At 39.2% G+C, this 21,045-nt stretch overlaps 1 protein-coding gene across 2 annotated transcripts in view; it reads left to right on the top strand.

Moving 5' to 3' along the window:
* The window catches only part of CNTNAP2 (contactin associated protein 2), a 2,064,798-nt gene that overhangs the window by 1,669,274 nt on the left and 374,479 nt on the right, over window positions 1-21,045 (top strand). For both annotated transcript variants that reach the window (XM_036864011.1, XM_036864010.1), the window contains exon 16: window positions 13,367-13,494. In XM_036864011.1, coding sequence (XP_036719906.1) covers window positions 13,367-13,494 — 128 coding nt within the window. The remainder of the gene's footprint in view (window positions 1-13,366; window positions 13,495-21,045) is intronic.

Here is a 21,045-nt window from a genome sequence, read left to right as displayed (position 1 = left end):
GAAAGATTTATTTGTGGAGTTGTTAGCATATTCTATCTACCTCTAACCATCCCACCATTACGGGAGAGGGACGGGAGAACTTCACGAGGATGAATCAGAGAGCTTGACCCATGACTGCTGGAGCTAGAGAGGACAGGACCGGCTCACAGCAGCCTGGAGTCTCCCTGACTGGCTTCAAAGTGAAGGGACTGCAGGCTGTAGCCAACACCCCCCTTTCAGAGTTCAGTGAGACAAGAATGCATCGTGTGCCCTGTGGGCCAAATGCAGAACCTGTGGGATGAAGCCAGTCACAAGCTGCCTAGAGAGGAAGGGCCATGGAGCCGGGAGCAAGACTGAAGAGGAGCCATGACAAAGCAGAGGGGAGTCAGAAGTGACAAGATTTGTCTTCATTTGTCTGTTGGTTAGAAATAAGGCTTTAGGAACACTGAGAGAACCCAGAACATTCACCTTAATTTTAAAAGATATGCAGGGCCAGTATAAGCAAAGGTTTTCCCATTGACTACTTTTGAGATACCAGGAGTTGGCCATTAATTGCTGGTGACGAAAATACATGGAAAAGTCAAGGAGGCCACACATCAAGTACACTCTGTCCTTGCCAATCATATAATATATGAGGCACAGTTTTCAAAAACACAAGGAACCTTTGTTTAGGGAAAATATGGGTGTAAATAGTTCAATTCAGTGAAACAATTTTCCTATATGATAAAAGAATAGATTTTCATATCATTTATAGGAAAACAATTGAAATTATTTAAGCAGAATTTGAGAAATGTAAACATGCATTTTCTCTTCTTAAATTCTAGAGTGGTAGAGATTGGTCTATTTTTCCTAGTTCAGCCACTGATTAGTTGAATACCTTAGACCAGGCATAGTTTTATTCCAAATCTGTTATCTCACCTGAAAAATAAGGGTGAAAACTAATCTCCCAAACCATATGTTGGATACTGTATTAATATTTTCTGGAGAAACTACATAGAACCACAAAGTCCTATCCTCAAAGGGCTACCAATGACCCCATGCCATTGAAAAACTGACCAAATATTTATGTTTTAAGCCACACATTTAAGTTTGCCAAATTTATTCCAATGCTTACTATTTGTTTTCTGTAATAACAAAGTAAACAAACATAAGTAGAATCAAAGAACTACAGGGGAGGAAAAAATATATAGTTTCCTCTACCCATCATAGGCTCTTCAGTTGGGGTCCTCTAAATTAGCAAGAGAAAAACAAACAGAATATGTTTGTTAACATGTACCTATAGTAGTACCTATGTACCTATGGAAGTACCCAGTGATGAATAACCCAAAGGGATGGTTAGAACTTGGGCTCATATACCATCTTAAGCCAAAAGACAAGGGGTTTGGGACTTATGTGTGAGGGAGGCAAGTTATGAGAAAGTGACCAGGAGAAGCATGGTAAAGAAGAGTTGTTTAGTAAGATTTCTTATGCAGGTTTCCTTTACAAAAAGAAAACTTGTGCCCTGTTTTTAGAACTCTTCCTGTGTCTACCGACCTCAATGGCCTTTAGCTCAAAATACTCTATATGCCAAAGAGGCATACTTCGAAGTTGCATATTCTGATACCCTTCAGAACCAAAATATATAGCTTATCTATGTAAACAAACAATGGCCCAGATAAATTCAGTAACTTACCTTTACATAGGTGCAGAGTTGAAATAGGACTCCTGTCTTTAAGATCTAATTCTTTCCATTATGTTAATTATATATGAAACTTCTAATCGAATATGATTTTGTAAAGAAAAAATAAAACCTCAATTACAGAAAAGAAATAATGAAACTGTTTAAAGAGCATTCAAGGAACTCCAATTATAAGAAAGGTCTCTTTCTCGTTTCTCACCATTGATAGTAAGCACATACTGATTACTATTTTAGGATTGTGCCTAAATGACTTCTGTGTTTATTCATGTATTTATTCAATCATGAAACATATGGAATGAGCCACTTTTAGGTGCTTACTAGTATTCGGTTTATAAAGTTGCATGAGACAATATATCTGGCCTCAGGGAACTTGCATTCCAGAAGGAAAATCAAAGAACAATTTGCTAGAATCCTGAAATGGTTACAAAGGCTTTCTAAGAGATTCTAAACTGAACAGATAATTGCCATGCATTTACAAAAGGCCTAAGCTATTCCCACTGAAAAGGAGTAATTGAATCTGTAATTACTTCCATTTCATAGGGGACATATTCAGGGATTCTAAAGATCTAATTGTGATGGTTGTTTTCTTAATTACTCTAATTGCTTTGTAGAAAACAGTACCTTACATCCATTGAGGAAAGCTCAATAGTCAATGGTGACTGAGGATGCCATTAGACGTATTTTAAAAGTTCTACTTTATTGTGTATTAGACAGCTCTGTTGTTTATTTCAACTTCTCATGATCCAGCCATGCTTAGATAGCCCCCATGTGCTCTGTGAACAAAGGCATTGACTTCTGATCATGATTTTCGTAAATGAACATAGAGGAACTAGCCAACCTGCTCCATGGTGATGGTAAAGCTGCCTTTTTAAGAACATGTAATCACCTCCATGTAGTTGTTTCAGTGATGCTAGAAATATTCCTCCCTCTCCCCAATCCAGCCTCCACCATTCATAGAGATATGATTTCTAAGAGCAGTCTTTTGTCTCATTAAGGCATTGCTTTTCTTAAACATGGATGGAATGGTTTGTCACATTTTTCTCTGAAAGTGGCTTTTAATAGGGGCAAGGATAGAGGAAGAATGAGAGTATTAATTTCCTGTTAAAGGAAAGGCCATGGAGTGCATCTCCAGGCAGAGAAGATCTAGAAAGATGGAGTTGAGGACCAAAAAAATAAAAAATAAATTAAAAAAGCAAATAAAAATTCGCGCTTACGTGAAAACAAATGTTTTAACTAAAACTATCCTTGACTTGAGTCTATATGTTTCCTGCCTTTCTTATGTACATTAGGTATGAACTAGTAAATAATTAGGTAGTATTTGGTATTATATCTTGAAGACACATCTCATTCCTTGGTAGAGTCTGTCTCACTTTGCATAATGGATATGTTTCTGAACAGTTATTTGGGAATCAAAATTTGTCAGGTTCAATTGTATATCCTTATTTCCTTGTACCTCCAAAGTTATAGGGAGCAAATGAGATCATCCAAGGGAAAGCACTGAGTATTTTTAAACTCTGTACAACTGTAAGTTATTTATGTGTTTTTTATTTAAGAGATGGAAAGAATAAGAACAATGCAAAGTCCTTTAATAAAAATAGTACTACTGAATCTGACATGTTTAGTGCAAGTTAATAGTAGAATAGTAACTATCCAGAAAAACTCAGGAAAATTCTTATAGGTTTTTACCTTTTGACCTACTTTTTTTTATTGTATGTATTTAAGGTGTACAACTTGATGATTTGATGTATGTATACATTGTGAAATAATCAATCAAGCTAATTAACACATCTATTACCTAACATAGTTACCTTTTTCTACTGAAGTATAATTGTCTTAGAATATTATATTTAACATAGTGGTTAATATTTTTATATATTACAAAATGATTACCACAATAAGTCTAGTTGCCATCTGCCACCATACAAAGTTATTAAATATTATTTACCATATTCCCTATGCTGTACATCATATCCTCTGACTCATTTATTTTGTAACTGGAAGTTTGTACCTCTTATTCTCCCTCACCTATTTCACTCATCCCCGCAACCCATCCCCTCTGGCAACCGCCAGTTTGTTTTATGTACGTATGACTCTGTTTCTGTTTTATTATATTTGTTTGAGAGTTTTATTTTATAGATTCCGTATATAAGTGAAATCATACAATATTTGTCTTTTTCTGTCTGACTTATTCCACTTAGCATAATACCCTCCAGGTGTCCATACATGTTTCGCAAATGGCAAGATTTCATTCTTTTTTATGGCTGAGTAATATTCCATTATTTATATATATGTATATATCACATCTTCTTTATCTATTCTTCTGTTGTTGGACACAAGTTGCTTCCATATGTTGGCTATTATAAATAATGCTGCAGTGAATATAGGGGTGCTTATATCTTTTTGAATTAGTGTTTTTGTTTTCTTCAGAAAAATACCCAGAAGTGGAATTGCTGGATCATATGATAGTTCTATTTTTAATTTTTAACATTATTTGCATACTGTTTTCCATAGTGGCGGTACCAATTTACATTCCAGCCAGCAGCATAGGAGGGTTCCTTTAAGGCCTGTGTTTCCTTATTGATTACCTGTCTGGTTGTCTGTCCATTGATGTAAATGGGGTGTTAAAGTCCCCTACTATTGTGTTACTGTCAGTTTCTCCCCTTATGTTTATTAATATCAGCTTTATGTATTTAGGTGCGCCTATGTTGGGTGAATATATATTTACAATTATTATATCCTCTTCTTGGACTGTTCCCTTTATCATTATGCAATGTCCTTATTGATTACCTCTCCTTCAAATATGAATGTTAGCCTTGCCAGGTAGAGTATTCTTGGTTGTAGATTTTTTCCTTTCATCACTTTAAATATATTGTGCCACTCCTTCTGGACTGCAAAGTTTCTGCTGAAAAGTCAGCTGAGAGTCTTATGGGAGTTCCCTTATAGGTAACTAGTTGATTTTCTCTTTTTGCTTTTAAGACTCTCTTTATCTTTAATTTTGCCATTTATTATTAAATTATTATAATGTATTTTGGTGTGGACTTCTTTGAGTTCATCTTCTTTGGGGCTCTCTGTGCTTCCTGGACCTGGATGCCTATTTCCTTTACCAGGTTAGGAAACTTTTCAGCTATTATTTATCTAAATAAGTTCTCTCCCTTTCTCTCTCTCCTCTCCTTCTGGGATCCCTATAATGCCAATTTTAGTACATTTGATGTTGTCTCAGTGGTCTTTTAAATTATTCTCATTTTTTAAATTTCTATTTTCTGTTCAGCTTGGGTGATTTTCACTACTCCATCTTCCAGTTTGCTGATCTGTTCCTCTGTATCATTTAATCTACTGTTGATTCCATCTAGTGTATTTTTAGTTTTAGTTATTGTATTTGTCACCTCTTTGCTTCTTTATATTTTCTGACTCTTAGTTAAACTTCTCACTGTGTTCATCCATTCTTCTCCCAAGTTCATTTGGCATCTTTGTAATCATTACCTTGAACTCTTTATCAGGTACATGGCTCATCTCCACTTCATTTAGTTCTTCTGGGATTTTGTCTTGTTTGTTTGTTTACAACATATTCCTCTGTCTCCTCATTTTTCCTAATTCTCTGTGTTTATTTCTGTGTATAAGATAGGTCAGTTACATTTCCCTATCTTGGAGAAGTGTTCTTCTGTAGGAGACATCCTGTGGGTCCCAGCAGCAAACTCCCCTTTGGTCACCGTAGCTATATGCTCTATGGATGCCCTCTGTGTGAGCTGCATGGGACCTTCTGTTGTGGAGGAGCTGACTATTGTGGGCATGCTGGCATGCAGAGCTGGCCCTCAGCCCAGTTGGCTGCCAGGCCCTGCTTTGTGTGGTGCCTTCTTGCCTGCTGGTGGTTAGGGCTGAGTCCCAGGGCAGTTGGCTGTGCAGTCCAGGGGTTCCCAGGGCCAGTGCCAGCCCACTAGTGGGCAACGCTGAGTCCCACGTGGCTGCTTGCAGGGCCTGGGGGGACCCCAGACTGGTGTTGGCTTTTTGGTAGAGAGGTCCATGTCCAGGGCAGCTGGCTGCTGGGTCTGGGAGGACCTGGGGCTGGTGCCATCCCACTGGTGGGAAGGTAAGCCCCAGCACTAATAGGCTAGAGGGAAGACTCCAAAGTGGCTCTGGCGAGCACTAATGTCCTCGTGGTAGAACAAGCTCCCCGAAGTGGCTGCTGCTAGCCTCTGTATCCCCAGAAGGAGTCCCAATTGCTTCTTACCTTTCTAAAAGGCTCTCCAAAATCAGCAAGTAGGTCTGACCTAGGCTTCTTTCAAAATCTTCCCTCTGCTCTGGCTTGAGAGGGTATGAGATTTTACATGTATCCTTTAATAGCAGAGTCTCTGTTTCCTACAGCCCTCCAGCTCTCCTGTACACAAGCCACACTGACTTTCAGAGCCAGCTGTTCTGGGAGCTCATCTTCCCAGTGCAGGACGGCCAGGTTGGGGAGCCCAGTGTGGGGCCTGGACTCCTTGCTCCTTGGGGAGAACCTCTGCAATTGTGATTTTCTCCCATTTGTGGGTTGTCTACCCAGGAGTGTGGTCTTGACTATACACTGTTTCCACTCCTTCTACCTGTCTTGTGGTTCCTTCTTTGTATCTTTACTTGTGGAAACTTTTTTCTGCTGGTCTTCAGGTTGTTCTCATAGATAGTTGCTCTGTAAATAGCTGTAATTTTGGTGTGCCTGTGGGAGGAGGTGAGTTGAGGATCTTCCTATCTGTCATCTCGGCTACACCCATCTGGCCTACTTTTTCTGAGTACTTGCTATGGAAAAAGTACAGTCTACTTTTTCCAAAGTAGCATAATGTCTGGGGATGGCCATTAGGAGACAGAAAGGGTCCAGAGGAAAGATACAAAAATTTATAGGTAATTTGAACATATTATTTGAACCAAAAATTACACAAAATATCCCAAGAAGTTTAGAAACGGTCCTTGAGATGAAGATTTGATGCTATAAAGTATTGGCATTTCCAGGAGATTGCAGTGGCCAATGGTGACAATTGAATAGAATTTTACTTTTAGGCATGTCCTGGTAAACCATAGATATTTGGGTTTTGCTGAATGAGATGCAGTTTCTATTATAAAGGTAGTTTGGGAATTTGCCATTGATCCTTATTCCCATCCCCAGACCCCGGCACCTACTAATCTACTTTCTATCTTCATATATTTGCCTTTTCTGGACATCACATATAAATGGAGTTATGGCATATGTGGTCTTCTGTGTCTGACTTCTTTCACTTAGCATCATGTTTTTGAGGTTTATTCATTTTGTGTTGTATGTATCCACATTTTATTTCTTTTGCTGATGAACAATGTTCTGTTGTGTGGATATACTACATTTTGATTATCCTTTTACTAGTTGATGGACATTTGGGTTGTTTCCACTTTGGGGCTGTTGTGAATAAAGCTTCTGTAATCATCTACCTAAAAGTCCTTCTGTGGACATATGCTTTCTCTTGGGTAGATATCCAGGAATGGAACTTTGGGTCATATGGTAAATCTATGTTTAACTTTTTAGAAACTACCAAACTACTTTCAAAAGTGATTGCACCACTTTGCAATCCCATGAGCGATGTATGATGATTCCAGTGTCTCCAAATCCTCGTCAACACTTATTATCTGTCTTTTCTATTATTCTGATAGGAGTAAGGTGGCGTCTCAGTAGATTTTTAATTGCATGTCTCTAATGACTAATAATATTAAGCATCTTCTCATGTGTTTATTCCCCATTTCTATGTCTCTTTGACATCTTCTGTAGCTAAATCTTTGACTTCCTGTATTCTTCCAGAAATTTCTACCTTGGTGATTCTGTGATGGAAATACATGAATGTTCACTGACTGTAATTCTATTTGTTTGTTTGTTTTAAGTAAACAAGTACTTCTAAAGCTTCACAAAGCAGCAGAAATTCTTCTCTGCTAGAATTATAGAACATACTCATAGTGTGGTAACTTTTATAACATCTGGTAGAAAAGCAAGCTTATAATTGCAGACACTTGGACTGTTTATTTTCCTCTAAGGATTTGTTTTTTTACTGAGCTAAGGGCAAGACCAGCGTGCCTAGAGGCTTGTTTGCTTTCTCAGCAGGATAAGAAAAGAAGGCAAGGGAAGAGCAGCAGAGTAAGACAGAGTTCCTCAGAACAGTAGTACTGACGCAAAATAACTGTAATGCCAGGTTAGAGAAGCAAACTCTGTAGAATCAAGTTTTCCTTTAATAACAACACTGATAGAAAGATTATGCAAGAGTCTGAGTTCAGGGCCTATTTGAAATGGATGATAGAATTTTTCTAATGTACCAGCCTAGCAATAGATGTAATTAGATTATGCTAACATGATAAATAGTTACTGAATATCTCCCTAAATTAGATTGACCTCGATCATTAAAGATATAACTTTCAATGAAGGCTTGTTTTGCTTGCTAAGTAATTTTCACACAGGTGCTAAGATAGAAGTCTTATAGGTGTTTGGAAGGGTGCCTCTTCAGGTCTCAGGTTATTTTCTATTCATCCACACATCATTTTTTGAAAGTGGGTTATGCTGTAGGATCACACAAGAAACTTCATGCTAGCCAAACCACTTTATTGCCACCCATGAATTTGTTTCCACAACCAATTTGTTTCCAGGGGAGTTGACTGTTCAGTGAGTTTCACAAACAGTTGTTTGTGACTTTAAAATCCCTGGCTCTATTTATATCCCTGATCAAAAGTGATCGAGAAGGTAACTTTGTATTTTTTTTTCTCAGCTGGTAATTATTTTCTCCTATTTTCTTGGTTTGGTTAAGGAATATCTGAGGGTTATCACTACAGTAGTCCCTCATCTGAGTTTTTGCTGTATGTGGTTTCAGTTACCCTTGGTCAACCGTGATCTGAAAATATTAAATGGAAAGTTTCCGAAATAAACAATTCATTCATTTAAAATTGCAGTGCTTTTGTTCATTTTACTTAATAATGACCCCAAAGCACGAGAGCAGTGATGCTGGCAATTCAGATATGCCAAAGAGAAGCCATTAAGTGCTGCTTTCAAGTGAAAAGGTGGCGACTTAATAAGGAAAGAAAACCATATGCTGACGTTGCTAAGATTCATGGTGAGAACGAATGTTCTGTCCATGAAACTGTGAAGAAGGAAAAAGAAATTCGTGGTAGTTTTGCTGTCATACCTCAAACTGCAAAAGTTACAACACAGTGCTTAGTTAGAATGCAAAAGACATAAATTTGTACGATAAGATATTGTGTGTGTGTGAAAGAGGCCACATTCACATCTTTATAACAGTATATTGTTACAATTGTTGTATTTTATCATTAGTTGTTATTAATCTCTTACTGTGCCTAATTTATAAATTAAACTTTATCACAGATATATACAGTACATATAGGAAAAAGCATAGTATATATAGGGTTCAGTACTATTTGTGATTTCAGGCATCCACTGGGGGTCTTGGAAAGTATCCCCCGAGGCTGAGGGGGACTTCTGTATTAGCTGAACTGTAACGTTCTGTAAACTTCGATATACCATTAAAAACAGTGGTTAGCTTGGGGATGGGGTGGTTCTAGACCACTTTTACTTAGTGTGCTGATGGCGTAGGGGATGCCTGTGAGTATAACATTACAGATACTTTTGAACTTACTAATCACAAATAATTTTCTCAATGTTTCAGGATAGCTAAGTGTATCTAAAAAGGTACATTTTCACCTCATCTGTAAATGAAAATTAAAAGAAAAAGGCTTTTAATTGGCATAGTTGTTTTTTGGTTTTCTTCTGTTTTGTTTCTCCCCTCTTTTTTGTGGAAAATCCTAGATTGGGATCCAGATAATCTAGATTTGAATCCAGACTCTGTAGTTATGAGCTGGTGACCTTGGTCAAGATAAATTCTCTGATTCTCATCAGTAAAATGGGGATAATGATGCCTCTACGGAAGAATTGATTTCAGATTAGATGTTGTATACAAGAAATAGTCTAATATACATAGGTATTCAATGATAGATGCCGTATTGTTATTATTGTTTTCTATGAATTAGAGCAGTGTTCTTCACATTTTTTGATACCCTATTTAAAAATTTTTTGAGCACATATTTACAAATAAGTATAAAAGTAAGATACAGGTTCTAGTGAATTAACATTTTATGTTCAATATAAAAAAAATAAAGTTTTAAAAAATGATATGAAGTTGTCATTAATAATATCTAAAATATTAATAGAAATTAATCATTTTTCCTTTAATTGTTTTAGTAACTGTGATGTGATTAAATACATATTATTTTAAATAATCTTGGATTACCAATTTGAAGAACTGCCTCTCTGTGTTTTTCATTTTGATACTTGACTTTATTGGCTATCATAGTTGAAAAATATTACCTACAGGTACATATAACAAACTAGATAAAGGTATATTGCTAAGTGCACCTACTGAATCTTGATGTTAATTTTTCAGTTTCATTGACCAGTAATGCAAAGGTTTTGATAAAATGTAGTAAATTTCTGTCATCTCTGAATAAGTTTTATTTGCAAAGTAACTGAACAATGACCCATTTCAGTATTATAAAATAAGTCCAAAACCCACTGGAACTCTACATTTACAAGATTATTACAAATATTTTAAAATTATGTTTTCAAGTTGTGGAAGTGTGTAGATGTGTAAATTCTTATGAGGTTATGCACATATAAATTTTGGCAATAAGATTACATAGTGATTGGAATATTTCCGAACATTTGTTTCCAAAATACTCTTATATTAACACAAGATTTGTTATAAAGTAGTCACTTTCTCATTCACTGTAAATGAACAACAATACCAAGTATCAGGTAAGGATGTTGAGCATCCTGACACATGACTGCAGGCCACATGGTGCAACGCCCATCAGAAAGTTAATTATTGATAAGGTTTAAGTTACTTCTCGCTGCTAGAGTGAACAAATGTTGGCTTAAATGCGTTTTTCCCCACCTCAGAGATATTCTCATGCCCCTTCCCTAACCCTGCACTCGACTGTGGGGATAAGTTGCACATTAGGCCACCATGATTGTCAGTGGGATATTTGCTCAATAAATTCCCAAAGGAAAAATGGACACTGATGATTTGGAGCAAGAGTTGGCAAGCATTTTCTATAAAGGGCCAGATAATAAATAGTTTAGGCTTTGAGGGCCATATGGTCTCTATTATAACTACTCAGCTCTGCCAGTGTAGCCTGGAAGCACCATAGACAATATTGTAAAAAAAAGTTAAATTAAAAAGTGACTTTATTTCAGTAAAACTTTATTTATGGACACTGACTTTGAATTTTATGTAATTTTCACATGGCACAGAATATTATTCTGCTTTTGATTTCTTTTCAACCATTTAAAATTTAAAAAAATAGGACTTCCCTGGTGGTCCAGTGGCTAAGGCTCCACGCTCCCAATGCAGGGGGCCCGGGTTCCATCCCTGGTCAGGGAACTAGATCCCACATGCCGCAACTAAGAGTACGCATGCCGCAACTACAGATACCGCATGCTGCAACTAGGACCTGGCACAGCCAAATAAATAAATATTAAAAAAAAAAAAAAAAGAAAAGCTTATGGGCCATCACAGAAAAAGCGACAAGATGAATGGTTCTCAGGACTTAGCTCACAAATCCCTGATCTAGAGTCAGTTAATTCTAAGCGATAATGAACTTGTAGAGAATCTCAGCCTGAAGTTCCACAGGAATGCACATTATTCTACTAAGTTGTCAAATCACAGTATATTATTAAGGGTGCTTTCATTTATTTCCCTTTAAGAAACATTAAATATCAAATTTAATAGCAAAGACTTTCTTCCCTCTCTAACATGATTTTAACTGATAGAAGTTCTAATATAAGGAGTTGGGTTTATAAATGATTTGAAGCTGGATCACCAGTAGCTGCAATGTCAGTAAGAATCACAGTACTTTTCTGCATGATCTTACTTCTCATTTGATTAAAAAAAAATTTTTTTTGGACTTCCCTGGCGGTCCAGTTGTTAAGACTCCGCACTTCCACTGCAGCGGGTGAGGGTTCGATCCCTGGTCGGGGAACTAAGGATCCCACATGCCATGTGGCAGCAGCCCAAAAAAAAAAATTTCTTTTTAAACTTTATCTTGGAAACTCATTGAAATAACTAAGGCAGTGGAAAATACACTTGTTTGCGGTCCACTGGCTAAATTCTGTGACTCCTTCCTGGGTTTCTGTGGGTCCTGACACATGAAGGAGCATATGTTCAGTGACTTTCTAGAAGGTCAGAGGAGCAAGTAACTGCTCCTAACAGCATAGCATTTTAGAGACAGGCTTCCAAGTTGTTATCCTCAATTCCCTGCAAGAGATGCAAATGACAGATCTTTAACCTGATTATTGAACTCTCTCCCTCATTCTTCTTGTTTTTTTTTTAATTAATTTTTATTGGAGTATATCTGCTTTACAATATTGTGTTAGTTTCTACTGTACAGCAAAATGAGTCAGCCATACATATACAAATATCCCCTCCCTTTTGGACTTCCTTCCCATTCAGGTCACCACAGTGCATTAAGCAAAGTTCCCTGTGCTATACAGTATGTTCTCATTAGTTATCCATTTTATACATAGTATCCAAAGTGTATATGCGTCAATCCCAATCTCCCAATTCCTCCCAGCGCCCCCCCCCAACTTTTCTCTCATTCTTCTATCATCCAAAATCAGTTTTCTTTCCTGTGATCAGTTGTACATACAATTTCAAAATTCTCATTTACATTGAGGCTGAACAGTGCAGAAAATCATGCAAAAAGATAAATTTGTGGAATGACCTTACACTGATTTGTGCCTCCCAGTCATCTAGCCCCAAATGAGGGAATCTCTCGGGCACAGCAGCACAAAAGGAGGATGAGGGGATAGGAATTTCCTATTAAGGTGAAATCTGTGCTGCATGGTAGCTCACCTTGGTTCCATCCCTAAGAACATCTCCTGTATTTCTATGCTTCATCCTAGAATCAATACTTTACAACTAGCCTTGCCCTCTTCCTCTATTTAGGGTGGGTATGGGGTTGAGTTAGGAGACCTGAAACAAGATAGATATAGAATAAACAAGAGAACAAATCTAAGAGAAAAGCCAAATTGGGCTGGCATCTCAACTCCACTCCTCATTATCGATGGAAACAGACACTTAGTGAGCACCTGCCCTGTGTTGGAAACTTTGCATAAACTCTTTCAGTTGTTAAAATAAACAAGAAGAGATGAAGGACCTACAAGTATCTCTTATTTAGCTGATGCACAGCAGGGAAGAAAGCCTCTGAAGCAACTGCTTCAAAGCAATTAAGGAGACAAGGGGGTTTTTTAATAGGGTTTTGTTTCTAATTTTATGCAAGAGATCAGGTTGGCTTTGTTGAACTTTTGATTCCGTGACAACAGCAAACTCTGCATGCAGGCTCAGCATTTGATGTGTGTACTTAAAGCAACATGGTAGTCTACACTCAACCTGAAATAGCATTCTGTGTATTGGTTGTGACTCTCTGGAAATCAGGGTGTCCGTTTTGTTTTCCAGAAGGCAAAGCGGTCACAGTTGCTTCTGAGCCATGAGCTGTGAAACCACCCAATGAAAGAGAGGGAACAACTCTAACTGTGGTTCTACTTAGTGCACCTCTGAGCATTTATTGGAATGTGGTCAATTGTTAGACAACTTAAACAATGATCAAAAAGACATGTTTCTAACTTAGCCTCCTCATGCTTTTCTGTCTTTCCCTGTGATTCAGGAGGAAGGACGCTGGCTTCTTAACCTACAAAGATCACCTGCCAGTAAGCCAGGTGGTGGTTGGAGATACTGACCGGCAAGGCTCGGAAGCCAAACTGAGTGTGGGTCCCCTGCGCTGCCAAGGAGACAGTAAGTGTGCCCGTAGTTGGGGCTGGCACCTCCTTACCAATTTTAAATAGTGTTTCCCAGCAAACGCGAGGTTGGCAGAAAACAGATTGCTGTTCGGTATAAACAGAGCCAACTGGAGGGCTAGGCAGACCTTAACACACAGAGGAGGGCAGCAAGCTGTAAGTCTTCAGTACGGGAGGCTAGATACGGGCATAAAATGTGGCTGTCCCTCTTTCTCGTATATTCGTATGTAGCAAACGTGACTACCTAAGTTTATGGTGATAAAGTAGCAAAGCTAGCAGCATAAAAGCAGCACTCAACAGCTGTGCTTCCAGAGTGCTGCTGTTAATGCCATTAGCATGACTATTTATATCACCCCAAACTGAGTTTACGGTGATATAAATAGTAGCATTAGGGCTTAATGTATCATTGTAAACTTGGATTATGGTCATATAAAGTTTGACATTAGTGCTATCAAGTTTCACCATCATCAGAGCTTGATGGTCCCTTGTAAGCCAAAGAGTGTTTCTGTAACTACATCTTGCTTTCAAGATTCAGCACCACAGAGAGGAATTTGGGGCTGTTGGCAGTCAGGGAGTTAGCCTGATGATCCCACCTAATTAAGGGTACCATTAGGATTTTATGTTGTTTGATACCCTTCAGTGTGCTTTATGCGTAGTCGGAGGGAACCGGTGACAGGCTGCTATGGGGATTCTGCAGTGAGCATCCTGGGTGTCATTTCCCCTCTTCGCGCCTGCACACATGATTTGGGCAGCTCTTCCAGGAGTATGCTTTTCTGATTGTGCGCTAGGCATCAGGAGACTAGATTCTGTTCCCTGAGTAGCTGACTTGTCAGAAGACCTCAGGCAAACCCCTCCTTTTTCTCCGCTGTGGTGCTCAGAATACCACCTGCGTCCCAACTCCTCCTGGGGAGGCCATAAAGATTTTAGTGCCTAGATCTGGATTCCTCCTAGCAAAGCCTTCTATCAGATGGAATATTATTACCACTTACATAAATCAAGGGAGAATTAGACCTACTCAATGTAATAAATTATTGCATCCATTCAAAGAGGTGTCCTAAGGAATGTAATGATGCATGCTCAGCTGTTTACTACTTAGTACATCGAGGCTGTCAGCAATTAAACCACGCAGTGTTCCTGATACAAAAGAGAGATGGAGTTTGTACTGATTTTTCCCTTCTTACACAGAGAGAATGAAAATGCTATCCTTAAAATGAAACTGGTCAAAAGAACTTTGTCATGCATTTATTAAACAATAATACTTCGTATGTCTAGCTTAGTAGAACTGTGCAATAGGAAATTTTGTTTCGACTGCTTAAGAAAAGATACTGACATAAAATAATAATATATATGCCTTTTTAAACACATATTTTGAGAGATGGACTATAGTGTCACTCTCAAAATAGGCAGGTTCTCATGGGTTATCAAATGAAAATCAGTTTCATTATGTCATAATTACTCATTAATATATAAAGGTAAAGTATTTCTCACTTATCAATTCTAATTCTAAAGTTAGCCTTAAATTAGAGAAAGGGTTCCCATTAAGTAATGGATTAAGTCAATATAGTTATACAATCCCACTTCTGCAAATTTTTTTTACCACTCTTAAAAAGTCCAGTTACTTTAAATAGTATATGTGGGAGTGTATTAACAGTTTATAGCTAATATTAGCATGTTTTCTCTTAATAAATCAGTCCTCAGGAAGAACTTATGTGTCTGCTATTTGTCTAGCATTTTACTAGGTACTCTGGTGAGTTAAAAAAAGAATTTCAAACCATGTTTTGAGAAATGCACATTAAAAAGTATTGGAAAACATAAAATGTTTTATAATTTAATAGACTTGTGGTCTAAAATTATTGCAACTGGTGCTCAAGAAAGGAGTGATAGATAGTATATTTTAGGCAGACTTTATATTTAAATAGAGAAAATAGGAGAAGTATGGTGGTCAGTGTTCATTTGCATTTCTTTCCCAAGGCTGTTGCTCTTAGAGACATTCTTAGGACCAACTGATAGACAAAGAGCTATCCTGTTCATTGACACTGCATGGCCTCAGGATTCTTGTAGTACTGCAGCTTCATCAAGACTTAATCTGTATTTTACCTGATACTTCATGAAAATAAAAGCACAGTCAATTTTTAATTGCAATTATGTGGAATACTTTTGTGTCCGAGAGAGAGAGAGATCTTTGTTTTTTGTAGGCAACCGGCAATATTATATACCTCATACCTGAATTGCCAGGTAGCAGTTAGCGGTTTTGATGCTCACCTTCCTTTTAAGAATGTTCTAACGTAGACACAGTAATGATAAAGTGTCTACCTCATAGCATTTTCCAGATTTTACACATGTATGGTGTCCTTGGATACAGCCCCCTGCGAGGTAGGTAAGGTAAATATTAGCCTTTCTGTTTTACAAATGAACAAAATATTTCTTTTAAAATGTCATCTACGCAACAAATTTCTGCGCCCCCTTTTGCTGCTTCTGGGAGGCTCCCAGAGGAAAGACAGAGCAGAGAACATAAACAGCTTTCTCTGCACAAGGTCAGGCTTGTTTCCCAGACTCCATTCTCATCCCTGAGTCAACGGCAGAACTTAAATTGTTTTAACAGTGTTTGATCTGGGTCTCTCCCCACCCACGTCCAGTTACCAACACAGCATGAATGTTGGGGGGATTAGATTCCAATTTGTATAAGTTATAAAGTGGTATCATGCATCTATCCTGTTGTTTTCAGAGATTAACTTTGTGTCATTTACTGAAGTCTGTGCAAAGGTACAGTTTAAAAAAACCAAATCCACTGTCGAGAAATGTCTTTCTCTATTTGAGGAGTTGAATGATGACAGCTCCCGGAAGCTGTCTCTTGAATTAGGTCTGCTTCTACCTCCCAGTCTTAGAGAATGAAACAATTTTTGTGGGCTCTGACCAACGGTTTCGGCAGTTTCAGTTGATTTCATCATGCCTGCTGAGTTTCATTTTTACTTTGATTCATCTGAACTCATAGACCCATATAATCAAAATGCTAAGAAAATCAGTGAGTTCCAGACCTGCTGCATTTCCCATATAGCACTGTAAAATGCTTATGCCCTTATACTTTTGGAGTTTTTTTTTCAAACACTTTCAAATGGAAGCCTCAAATCTAAATGAAACTGAAAATGTGACTGAGGATGGATGGTTAGCTAAGATAAAAAGTGAGGTAAGATTACAAATTACCCCCTTAAACCATGCCTACTCGCCTAGGAAGAAACAAGAGAGCTATTTAGAGGACCGAAATGGCTGACAGAGTAGAAATTGTTTTCAAATTCAAAAATATAATTGTTCTTGGACGGAGTTGCTAAACTTCTATGGAATTAGTTCAAAAACAAACTATTTCGGGTTTTGGAGGTAGGAATCTTTTTTGTACTATACATAGTGACTATAATTAATTGTAGAAAGTATTTGCTAGATAATTGGTTTATTCTCCACCATATAAGGTAAAGATTTCCCAGATCTCCTCTAGGGATACAGAGACTTTAAACAATTAATTAGGAGCAAGTTTGCTACAAAGGCAAGTGTTTTTAATACAGTTGGGTAGAAACAATCAGGAAAACGTGTTACTCAAGGACCGCTGAGTCCGTGCCTGAAACCCGCCCTGGCTGTCAGCACTGGCAGGCCAAGCACTGGAGTCATGGTGGGCATTTAAGATGTAAATTCAGGTTCTTAGAGCTACGGAGGTGACTCTGAGAGGCCAAGAAGAAGAGGCAAGGCAGACCACATCCAATTCAGGAACACTCAGAGGACAGAGACAAAGCTGAGAGTGAAAGAAATAAAGATGATGATGGAGTTTTATCCAAATGACAGTGGACATTTGTTCTTTGGGAATGCAATCATATGTGCCCGAGATATATAAAGGCCACCCTGTCTTTACTGTAAGACTTTTACAAACCAAGGCCATCACCAGCCATTCCCTTACCAAGGAAGGCAAGGCAATGACTTATCTACATGTTGTTTCTCCCAGGATAAGACAATTTCATTGGGGGCTCAAATGAGTATCATTCCCCATAGGATGGACCCAGGGGCACACACAGGCCACACCATCTCCCTGTGTGAGACACACTCAGTGCCGCCCAAGAGGACTAGACAAGGAGAGAGGGGCAGCTGCTCATCTGGGCTCAGGAAGCGGTTTTGATTGTGCAGAGGAAGCCGCTCCCCAGGCTCCAGAGAAGAGTAGACAGTTTGCTTATCCCCATTTTCTGTGCTGCTTCAGGCTTGGAAGAGACGAGAAAGGGAAAGGGCCCAGCATGCAGGCTGTAAGCCATGCACTTTATATTCATCTTCTCTCTTGATTCTCCCAACATCCTGTATGCGGTGATATCTTTGTATTTTGTACCAATGAGAAAACAGAATCAGACTTATTAGATGGTTTGCCAATGAGTTTCAGAGCTGGGGCCAGAAGATCTGTGTGGTTCCAGAGCAGATGCTCCATGTTCTTTTCGTTTCCCCATTTCTTCCCATGAAATGTAGATGTATGTACTTGCGTCAGGTACAGCTAAAAGCAAGAACAAAGAATCACAACATTCTAGCGGTGGAAGACTTAGAGATCAGACAGTACAAACCTCTCATTTTACAGACGAGGGAACTTGGGTATGGGGAGGTTAAGTGACCGACCCAGGGGCTCCCAGCTGGTTTATGGCAGAGCACAGGGAGAGAGAGTTTGACACGAGCCTTCATCTTTAGTAATTCCCTGTGGCCAAGATGAATGTTGAGATCCGAAGAGGGAGCTTTGACCTGGAACTCCGACCCTGGGTCCCTGCCCATCAACAGCCAAGCAGAGCAATAAAGTGGTGCTGAGCTCTTAATCTTGCCCCGCTATGGGATCAACTGTCTGGAAACCCTGATAGAAAACTCACAACCATAGGGATGAGGGGTCAATGACAGAAAGTTAGTGACTTCTTTATTTTGTGTGTTTTGTTTTTACTTCTAGTTCTAGGCATTTTTTTTGGCTGATAGTAGCCAACAGGGAAAAAACAAATAAAAACCACCCACAGTTATGTGTAGAAACCATTAACTTCTATTTTTTTCTTAATGCTCCAGCCTCTGTTGCTATTGCCATAGGCTACTACCGACTGAGAAGCCAGAGTGTCTCTTAAGAACAAGCAGAAATAGTGAAATTTTCAGGATCAAAACCTAGGCTGATTCCCATTAAAGGATTGAGCCCTCTGGGCACATCTAAGGGCAGCTCCAGTGACACAGGCAGCAGAGGCAGAAAGAAGGAAGCCTTCCCTTTGGTCTTCCAGACTCCAGAGTGACTTTAAATGGTTAGAAGTGGACAGCGCCCCTGAGAAGAATCAGCTCTTTAATATTATTTGGCTACTCAACGTTAGCTGCAAACTCACTGTAGAAGTGGGAAGTCAAATTAGTTACAGTTGGGGGGTAGTATTTCTATTTTACAACAGATGTGGTATTTGTATGCATGTGGCTGACTTTCCCACCTATCCTTTCAAATACTGCTTGTATTTAGAGGAATCATCACATCCCACAGAGGAGATCTGCCTGGCTGAGTGAGTCTTGCTTCCTTGGTGTCCTCTCCCTGGGTGCCCATCCTTTCCCTGAACTTGTCACAGGATCCCAGGTACAGGAGGGACTTTGTTCTGTAAATTGAATCCCCACCATAGGGTTCCTCTGCTGAACTTTCCAAGTGATCTCTCCAAACTTTTGCAGAAGAGAGTTAGGCTTGCTCCTTTGGTTCTAAGAATTTCTGGTGTGGAACATGTTTGGAATCAAGAAAAATGCTAGGTGAAACAGTTTCTTACCTTTCCAGGATTTGCTTCTAGGATCTAATTCAACTTAAGAGCCTTTACTGAGAAAAATGGGGCATGGCTCCAATCCTGGCTCAGTTTATATTATATCAAGGGTGAAAATTATGACAAAGTGGAAATTTGGATGGAAGCTTGGATTCTTAGTGGGAGTTTGAAAAAAGTATGGAGGTCTTGAGGAGCAGTGCTTTATAAACTTTAATGTGCTCAGAAATCACCTGGGGATCTTGGTAAAATGCAGATTCTGATTCAGGAAGTCTGGGCCAGGACTCGAGATGCTACTGCTGCTGCCACTGGCCAGTGGACCACACTCTGAGTAGCAACGTTATAGAGCAGCACTTTGAATAGCATAGACTTTGGAATCACACACATCTGGCTCCAAATCCCAACTCCCTCCCTCGCCAGCCATGTGCCTTTGAACCAGTTCCTTAACCTCCCTGGTCTTCCACTTCCTGCTCACAACCTTCTCTCAGCTGCAGATGAGAATAATCATAACTGCATCGCTGCAGTGGTTCTTTTAAACTCCAATTCCCCGCAGCCTTGCACAGTCAGTGCTCTCTGGTTGTTATCACCACCATTATTACTACCTTCGTTCATTATGGCAAGAGTGACAGGCTTGATATCAGAAAAGCTCTGCCCACCTCCCTGTCCTATATCCCACTGTCTTTACCCTCGACACCACCTGTTCTTGGAGAAGACCCGCCTTGTCTCATAGCTGAGCGTTGGCACCCAGCCGGTACCCTCCTTCCTGATTGGGAGGTGGTGGCCACGACCTCTGCTTAGAGCTCAGCTGCATTTGCCGGGCTCCCAGGGTGATGTCTGTCCATGCACACAACCCTCATTTCCTTCTCTCTGGTCTCCTTTGCTGGAAGCAGATGCAAACCACCCCCTTTGCTTGCTACCATCTTTGGAAACTGCCCTTAGAGAACCTGGAGGACCCTAGCAAAATGCACAAAGAGCCCAATAACATACACAGCACTCACCGTTCCCGATGACAACCACAAAAGGAGCCTTTCATCCAAATAGGGAGTCAGCTAACCTTTTCTCTGAAAGACCAGACAGGAAGTATTCTAGGCTTTGGGACCATACAGGCTGTTAGAACCACTCAACCCTGTAGTGTGAAAGCTGTCGTAGACAATATGTAAACAGATGGACGTGGATGGTTACAACAAAATATTACTTAGAGAAACAGGAAACAGACTGGATTTGGCCTGAAGGCCATAGTTTGCTGAACCTCTGACCTGGAGTTTAAAAATTTTTTGGAAAAATGTGTAGGACTTGAAAAATGTATGGAATTATGGCAGAATATTTTGCTGTTTTAATGCAGATTTTAGCTGGTTTTCAAACTCAGTCACAGTAACCTTCCAATTCACCCACTGATGATATTGAGCAAGGATTCGCCTCCCCTTCTGCTACATTCTTGTCTTTCTCCATGCACACTCAGATTTCAGCCTAGATTATACAGTAGCTTCTATATATACACTCAGCATTGATCTGAGGCACTGTGTGAATATAAGGAAGTACAAACTGCATTTCTTGCCCTCAAAGAGCCTACAAAAACATTGGCAATCAAGACATAAACACTGCAGACTGAAGTTCACATTCACCACCATAATCGTTTCTCCACCTATTATCCAGAGTGACTTTTCCAAGCGGTGAATCAAATTACAGCACTTTTTGACTTATAACCAGCTGATAGCTTCCCGTCACTCTTTAAATGCCAGCCCTTTACCACATGCTATGAGGCTACCTCGTGTGATCTGCCC

This window comes from Balaenoptera musculus, chromosome 9 (assembly GCF_009873245.2).
Source record: "Balaenoptera musculus isolate JJ_BM4_2016_0621 chromosome 9, mBalMus1.pri.v3, whole genome shotgun sequence".
In the NCBI taxonomy this organism is placed as follows: Eukaryota; Metazoa; Chordata; class Mammalia; order Artiodactyla; family Balaenopteridae; genus Balaenoptera; species Balaenoptera musculus.
Note: the sequence above shows the minus strand (reverse complement) of the source record. Positions and strands in the feature narration are given on the sequence as shown.